The sequence below is a fragment of the Mesoplodon densirostris genome, chromosome 10 (assembly GCF_025265405.1).
Source record: "Mesoplodon densirostris isolate mMesDen1 chromosome 10, mMesDen1 primary haplotype, whole genome shotgun sequence".
Lineage (NCBI taxonomy): Eukaryota > Metazoa > Chordata > Mammalia > Artiodactyla > Ziphiidae > Mesoplodon > Mesoplodon densirostris.
The window spans coordinates 42,818,040-42,827,092 of NC_082670.1; the positions used below are offsets into that span (position 1 = coordinate 42,818,040).

Genomic DNA, 9,053 nt, shown 5'->3' on the forward strand with positions numbered 1-9,053 from the left:
GATCTGCCATTTTTCTTGGTTCTTAATTAAGGACTTTGTTTAAGCCAGAGAAAAATGGAAACTGTCTGCCTAGATAGCTTGCCAGGCCAGGTAACTCAATGTGTTGTTGTTACCAGCAGGTAGGGAACACAGTTTTTCAGAGCACTGGGATTTTAAATGCTCTTATCCATGCAAATTCTCTATTGAATGGCAGACATAAAACAGATGTTGCCCTGACCTCTTCAAGTTAATTGCTAAGCCTTAGATGCAGAAGAAGTTCTAATACAAAAAAACTCATTTACAGCTCAGAGCTCTTTTTTGATCAGAACAAATGGGTTTTCCAAACTTTGTTCTCAAAGACATAGGAAACAGTGACAGAACTTTATCTAAAGGATAAAAAGAGATAAGAATGTTGTTAGCATTCTAATTATACTTAAAAAGTGCATTTGTGAGCACACACACAAACAAATGGAATCACAGCACATACTGTGTTTTGAATGTTTAAACAGAAAGAAAGAAAATTCATTTCCTGATGTCATTGAATCAAGTTTAGCATGAATATTAATAAAAATCAGTACAAACGTTTTCAGTGAGAGAAGGTATGTTATTTGTAATGCTGCAGAGACACTATTAAGTTAAAACAACCAACATGATCAACCAATGCAGGAGCAGTGGTACCCAGGAACCTTCTGGCCAGCCATCTTTGTTGAGAATTATCGTAATAGTTGCACAGAGACTGGTCCCAAGGTAATACTAATTCTGTTTATCAGAGGCTTCGAAATAAAACTAGGATTGCTTCTCTCATTTTTTCTGGATCCAGAGTCAATATCCTACTCCTCATGGCTGGGGACTCTGAAGAGAGGCAGCTTTGGCTGGAATCAAACAGTCTAAAGCTGGTAAACCAGCTGAAAAGATTTGTCATTCTCTTTTGGGCCTTGTTTTTGATTGTTTAATGACTTTTTCTTTCTTTCTTTTTTTTTTACTTTTTTAAAATAAATTTTTATTGAAGTAATGTTGATTTACAATGTTATATTCATTTCTACTGTATAGCAAAGTGATTCAGTTATACGTATATCTATTCTTAATGACTTTTTCAATGGAAAAGAAAGAGAAAATGAACTTCTGTTCAGCAATGTTGTTTAGTACAGTCACAGCCTTAAAGGTATAAGATTTGTGGCAGCTTGGATCCTTCAGATGTATACTGGCTCACAGGAAAACAAAAGCAACTTTGCCCTCCATATTTTTTCATAATTCCCTTCTTATTTTTCTTGCCCACAGAAATCCCCTACAAATGTATTCTAGTCTGAAGCTAGATGATGATTTTTGCTCTTAAGAACCTTCTAAATATGCCAGGATACTAGATAGGTTCTCTCCTTTTTTTTTTTTTTTTTTTTGGTAGTTTTATTTTAGTCAAACTAAACTCAATGAAAATTGGATTTACTGCTCTCTGGAGGACTCATTTGGGTTTCCTGCATCTCAGCGCTTGTACCTTCCCTTTAGCTGGTTCCAAATACCTACTTCTCCATAATATTTCTTTATTCTTCTGACTTACAGACCTCCCTTTCCAAGGAAAATAAATGGCTTTCTAAGGAGAAAGTCCATGTTAAATTTTAAATAGTTTCCATGTTTTGAGACTTCTGCTCTTTGTCACAAAATAAAAATTTCAAAAAAGCCTTGAAAATTGTTTTTCTCTTTATCACACACATTTTCTTCAAATACTTATCTCTGTTTGCCCTTGCATTTTATGCTCGTGTTTTCTTTCTCTTACAAGTAAAGTCCTAAATTCTTTTCTTTGAAACTTAGTGTTCTGCCTGACTAGTCAAAACCAACTTCTTTAAAGCAGGTCTGGTTTGTCTAGGATTTCAAAGATACATTGTGGTAGAGGGTCATAACATATTAATTCTATTTATCCATGTTGTCTTACTATATATTATATTTTTGTAAAACTGTAGTACTCCATAGAACACCACTTTATTCTTGCAACCTATTTCTATCATGGGCACAAATTCCACAATCAGTGATGGACCCTCTGGCAGGAAATGCATTATAATCTTCAGCCTATACATTTATTGGGTAGTTGCAAGTTGCCTGCTGTTGTCTAGTGAATAGAATTTGATAAATGGGTATTTTGAAGTACAGAACAAATCTTAAAAATGACCTTTAAAGAGATAATAATAACATATTTTTCAGTTTAAAATAATAAAAAAAAATTTAACTCATGAACTTTAAGAAATTACCAGAATTTTGCCTATTGAAAACTAGTTCTTCTCTGCATATAAAGAAACCCAAAAGCCAAATTTCAGCAAGGCTGGAAGATTGGAGTTGAAGAAATGTAATATTGATCAATGCGCAAATGAAAGTAGGAAGTAGTGCTTACAGACTGCAATTTAGGAGTGCTTTTGTACACACTGCTATGCTTAAAATAGATAAGCAACAAGGACCTACTGTATAGCACAGGGAACATTGCTTAATATTCTGTAATAACCTAAATGGGAAAAAAAAACGTGAAAAAAACATAGTATTCAGTATATGTATAACTGAATTACTTTGTTGTACACCTGAAACTAACACAATATTGTTAATCAACTATACTCCAGTGTTAAATAAATAAATAAAATGCACACAAAATGAAATAGTAACAAAAGCTGCTCCACTGTGTTTAGAAACAAAATAAAAAAAGGGAGATAGATATATATTCAACCTTTGTATTCTTATTGCTGTTGTTTACAGGAGAGACCTTCTCTGACCTGATTTGGCTTTTGATTTACTAATTGTGCCTTGGAGGTGCCCTTCAGGTACTGAAGTTATTCTAGCCCCACTGTGTGACCTAAATCTACAAGTGGTCTGTCCTGCAGGGCAGCACTGGAGTCAGGGAACTGCCACCAAGGGTTGTGTTCACCCTTGAATTTAATTATTAAAAAGGTACTTTCCAGAATCACACTGCATTTCATGTTACTGTTTCTTTTCATGCAGAGTATTTGGGATGTTTACCCACACAGAAGACAGAGAGACTGTATATGCCTGGTTTACCTTTTCACATTGGCTTGTATATGCCAATAGTGCTGCGAACCCAATTATTTATAATTTTCTCAGTGGTGAGTTTTCAACTGTTTCTTCTGTACAAACCACAGGACAGGGTGAGGGATTGATGACCAGAAGGTCTGAACACTTTTGAACGGTATGAAGATATTAGTTGCAATACAATGAGAATATTTTTCCCTGATCTGACTGGTCTTGAGTTTTTTCCCTTATGAGGGGGAACATGTGTTACCTAACGCATCAGAAAAAATTATCTAAGTAATTTTTTCCATAAAATTTAGAAGAAAATTTGAAATAGGAGGAAGGTGAGAACTGTGAGAACTGAATAAGAGAATCTTGCTTGTCATACATTAAACTTATGATTTATAAAGATGTAAAATCATTTTATTTGAAAATAAAACAGCCTTGCTTGTTTCATTTCCTTTGCCAACATTTGTAGTCTAATTGAAATGGAATTGGAACCTTTCCACTTTTAGGTATTTCTATGTATTTACAATTCTCTTGTGGGTAACAGCTCTTGGGTTTATCTCAAGATTTCTCACTGACCATAAAACAAATTATATTCCTCCTAAATAACACATAAGCTAAACGAACCACACATACACACCTCTGCAATTGATTTCACCCATCTGTTTATGGAATCAATATAATTATAAAAATCATTTAACTAAATATTTTTTTATCTACCAACATTTTGTCTAATTAAGTTTTAGAATTGTGTTTTAATTAGCTATATCTTTACATTGTCTTCTTTCCAACTGGTTAGCTATTTCTTTTATTATTTTATTTATTTATTTATTTTTTGCTGTGTTGGGGCTTCGTTGCTGCGTGCAGGCTTTCTTTTTAGTTGAGGCAAGCGGGGGCTACTCTTCGTTGCCGTACGCAGGCCTCTCATTAAGGTGGCTTCTCTTGTTGCAGAGCACGGGCTCTAGGTGTGCGGGCTTCAGTAGTTGTGGCTTGCGGGCAGTAGAGCACAGGCTCAGTAGTTGTGGTGCACGGGCTTAGTTGCTTCGCGGCATGTGTGATCTTCCCAGACCAGGGTTCGTACACATGTCCCCGCCATTGGCAGGCGGATTCTTAACCACTATGCCACCAGGGAAGCCCGGCTATTTCTTTTTTATTTCCATCTCCAAATATATGATGATTTTATATGAAAGAATAAGCAATTCATTTTATTGCATGCTGAATAAAGTGTGTGCATTTTCTAACTTCATCTTTGGCCTTCTAGGTTATATAGGTTATTAAAAAAGACAATCAATTAGGCTTTTTGTTTTAAATAACTTTTTGTTTTTCAGTCATGGCATGTACCCTCTATATACCTGCTTTATTTCACCTTTTGGTGAATCAGGTGGTGTATATGTGAGGGGTGGTTTGTATTCAGTTGCCACTTTCCATGCCTTCCTCTGACACATTCAACCCCAGTCTCCAAAATAAAGACTACTTTCAGACTGGGATAAGCAGAGACCACCGCCCCAGTGTTATTTGAAGGGAGAAGTGCCTGAGGAGCTGTGGCTTAAAAAGCAGTGGGGTGGGGCTTCCCTGGTGACGCAGTGGTTGAGAGTCCACTTGCCGATGCAGGGGACACGGGTTCGTGGCCCGGTCTGGGAAGATCCCACATGCCACGGAGTGGCTGGGCCCGTGAGCCATGGCTGCTGAGCCTGTGCGTCTGGAGCCTGTACTCCGCAACGGGAGAGGACACAGCAGTGAGAGGCCCACATACTGCAAAAAAAAAAAAAAAAAAAAAAGTGCAGTGGGGTAACACTTGCCTTGGGCTTAGAGATGACTAAGGCCCTGAGCTTGCACTAACCAGGGAAAATCTATTAGAGGGTTATAGGGAAAATTATATGAAGTAGAAGCCACAGAACCAAGTCAAAGTGCCATGATGGGGGTTAAGATGAGGCAAGAAGGCAACTGATAATCAGTGGGCACCAATTTTAATCACTCAACAACTCAGGTAGGTAATCAAAGCTTAGAGAAAAGAACTGGTGATTTCCAACACTGCCATTTACCCTTAGAGGCTTAAAAGGTCAGTGTCTCATCCTTATCCTTTTCCAATGTCACATCAATAATTTAAAGATAAAGAAAAAATTCTAAAGTTGTTTATTTTTCTTTCAGTTTGTTCTGCCTTATGCAGATTATGAAACATTAGAAAATTTCTAGATATTTTATTGAACTGATTGTGTCAATAGAACAGTTTCTTCAGAGTACAATGCAGGGATAATTTCTGTGTACTTTTGGCCATGTATAACTTAGGTTTCATCATTTTTTAAATCGTTAAATATCTCTGAGTACCTTTCTGCTGATACTCAGCTTTACTATAGTTATCTAGTTAACAATAACCCACATTCACAAGTATAGGAGGTTTGCCTCTAAAGGCATGAAACAAACTCCAAACATTGGGCATGAAAAGCAGCCTCACTATTTTATGGAAATTTGTCAATGTTTCAAGAGTGTACCAAGCATTAGTTCATTATTTTTTATGGCTGAGTAATATTCCATTGTATATATTTGCAGCAAGATGGATGGACCTAAAGATTAACATATTAAGTAAAGTGAGTCAGACAAAGAAAGACAAATATCATATGATATCACTTATATGTGGAATCTAAAAAAAATGATACAAATGAGCCTATATACAAAACAGATATAGACCCACAGACATAGAAAAAAATATTATGGTTACCAATGGGGAAAGGGGCGGAGGGAAGATAAGTTAGGAGTTTGGGATTAATCTATACACTACTGCTACTATATATAATATAGATAAAGAACAAAGTCCTACTGTATATCACAGGGGACTATACTCAGTATTTTGTAATAACCTATAAGGGAAAAGAATATAAAAAAGAATATACATATACATATGTATACATATATGTATATATATGTGTGTGAGTGTATATATATATATATATATATATATATATATATATATATAGCATTCACTGTGCTGTACACCTGAAACTAGCATGATATTGTAAATCAACTATACTTCAGTTAAATAATTAATTAACTATTAAAAAAGGGTGTACCAAGCTTCCAACAACTAATTTCCTTTTCTAAAATAGGAGCCACTCAGTTGTATTTTATTCATGATTGGTTAAAACATGTTGAATTATTTTTCCTTTCATTCTCCCTGGTTTGCCAGGAAAATTTCGAGAGGAATTTAAAGCTGCATTTTCTTGCTGTTGCCTTGGAGCTCATCACCGCCAGGAGGATCCGCTAGCCCGGGGACGGACGAGCACTGAGAGCCGAAAGTCCCTGACCACCCAGATCAGCAACATTGATAACATATCAAAACTGTCCGAGCAGGTCGTGCTCACGAGCATTAGCACACTCCCAGCGGCCAACGGTGCGGGGCCACTCCAAAACTGGTAGAAGATTGATGCCTAGGACAGGGATGCCTGAGTACCACTCTTCTTTTTTTAAATCTCTGTACACAGAAATTTATTACTTTGTGGACCCATTTTTTTTAAAAAAGAAAATGATCTCTTACTCTTTGGAAATAAAGTCAGTTTAAAATCATTTCTCAACTTTTGATTGAGATATGTTAGAAGTTGAAACTTCCACTGAACTTATTTTCCAGCTGTTTCACTTTTAGCTTCATGTATTAGAATTTGTGTCAATTAAATGTATGAGCATTTCCAATTCTAATTGTTATTTTAATCTTACCTTCAAATTGGTGGCTAAAAGTTACCCAAACTTATCCTTTGGTTTTCTGTTGGCTACTAAAAGAAGTAGCAATTACTAACTCTGTATTAACAAGAGATATGTTAGTTGACTTTATAGTTTTAAAAAAATCACTAAAGAGAGTCATTATGGTGTGACATTTGAGAGTATATTTATATACAAAATAACATTATATTAGATAACTCAAAAGCTATCTTTCAGAACTATATAAACATGTATACTATTCAACTTTATTTTCCATTAATTTTATAACTCATTTACACAGTTTTCCTGGGTTTGTAACCTTACCATTGCCAACATTTATCATTTCAACATATGGCCAATAAGACTGTGTATTCATGTAAAAACTGTGGAGTAACTATAAACACACAATTTCCATCTCTAAGGAAAGATTTCAACATTTAAGACTAAGATATCCCATTATTGTATTCTTCTAACCAATAAAAATGAGGTAACTGGCTTTGCTAGATGAAATTAAGAATTCAATTTACAAAGAAAAAAGGTAGTAGAATACCAAATCACCTCTGGGTCCCATATTGGACATGGTAATGTCATGGAGATTTGATGGTAAATATTTACATTTATTTACATTTTGTAAACATTTATCAAACACCTCCCAGAAAGCACCCACTGTGCTAGGTGCTAGGGTGTGAATGTGCCTTCAAGAGAGCTCCAGTCCACGGAGGGGGACCTGTTGGTAGAGGCTGCAGAGCAGCAAGGCATTCTGGGAGATGTTTCAGACTCAGAGCAGGAAGCAACCAATGATGGTGGTCCTCACCATGACATGGACAGGGAGGTTGCACTTTTTTGTTTCTATTTAATTACAGTGACTCTATTGATGTTAGTGAATTCTACCTGGGCCTGTGGCTGAGATCCAGGTGACTAGGAGAAGGGAGGGGTTTGCTCTTACTCACACACAAATGAACAGGAGTGCAGTACGTTCCATAAAAATGTAAGATCTGGGGTTCAAAGCACTGAATATTTTCAATTTGCTTCTCTGCAAAATTATTCTGATTCAAATAGTCACCTTAAAAGTAAAAGAGATGTCCATGGAAAGTTGCTCTTCTTCTTATAGTATAGTAGCAGGCATTCTTATTTTATTGAAACAAAAGGTATGGAGAATATTTATGAAAGATTTTCATAGAACATAAAAATTATCTTGCTCTTTTCTTACTTCTTTTTTTCCAACTCATCACTTTCAGAAAGAATATAACCAAATTATCCACAAATGTTTTTTGTGCTTTAGAACTGGGGATTACCTTGTGCTTTTTACTACTCAAAGCAAAAACTACCCTCAAATATGAGGTTTATTGAAATTATATTGCTAATTATCAGAACAATATCAATGAAAGCAAAGTATTGTAACTCTCTGCTTTCTCACCTTTGTACATCTGAGAACTTTTGTTTTCTTATTTATGCTGCATGAAAGACGAGTTGTGATTTTCACATTGCTATGGATGTTAGCACTTTCGTTTGAGGATAATGTCAAATAATATTGATCATATGCCTTAATAGCTAAGTAGATTTGTCAAATCAGAAGTTCTGAGATCAGAGTAAGAGCTAAATGTTTTAGATCCTAATATATCTAGTTATTTGTCATTTAAGAAGAGAGACTGAGGGAGAGAGAGAACAAGAAAGTGAGAGCCAGAGCTGGAGAGACAGAGAGAGAGAGAGAGGCTCAGAGAGGCAGTAGTTGTGTGATTTTGTGAAGAACAGACTCAGAAGTCAGAATTCCTTTGCTCTAAATCAGTGATTTTCAAAGTGTGCTTCCTGAGCCATCAGATTCAGCATCTCCTGAGAACTTATTAGACATGCAGATCTTCACCTTATCCCAGATTTACCAAATCAGAAACTTTGAGGGTGGTACCCAAAGTTTGTGTGTTCACAAGCCCTACAGGTGATTCTGAAGGGCCTTAAAATTTGAGAACCACTGCTCCAGAGACTACCACCTGGCACTGATATACTAGCCCATGTGAAATAAAGTATTTTACTGCCCAGGTATCTACAACAGGGACCACCGTCATCACTACTGTCAACCTGATTGGAGGTCAGAAAAAAGAGGCTGAGTACCAATGTTGAAAGTCACTCAGCATTATCTCACTCAAAGAGGTAATGCTTTATGAAATAGTGTCCCTGTGTTACAAGTGCAGTTTGGAAGAAGACAGGTTTTAAAGCCCTGGCGTGCTTTATGGCTACTTGGATGATTTGAGTTTCTTTCTTTTTTTTTTTTTTTTTTAAGATTTTTTTGATGTGGACCATTTTTTTAAAGCCTTTATTGAGTTTATTACAATATTGCTTCGTTTTATGTTTTGGTTTTTTGACCCCAAGGCATGTGGGATCTTAGC

At 35.9% G+C, this 9,053-nt stretch overlaps 1 protein-coding gene across 1 annotated transcript in view; it reads left to right on the forward strand.

The window, feature by feature from the left end:
• HCRTR2 (hypocretin receptor 2) overlaps positions 1-8,749 on the forward strand; it is a 124,183-nt gene extending 115,434 nt beyond the window's left edge. Inside the window, exons 6-8 of the mRNA XM_060110286.1 lie at positions 2,953-3,074; positions 6,167-6,392; positions 8,707-8,749. Of these exons, the coding sequence (XP_059966269.1) occupies positions 2,953-3,074; positions 6,167-6,392; positions 8,707-8,749 (391 nt within the window). The remainder of the gene's footprint in view (positions 1-2,952; positions 3,075-6,166; positions 6,393-8,706) is intronic.
• Positions 8,750-9,053: the final 304 nt, after the last annotated feature.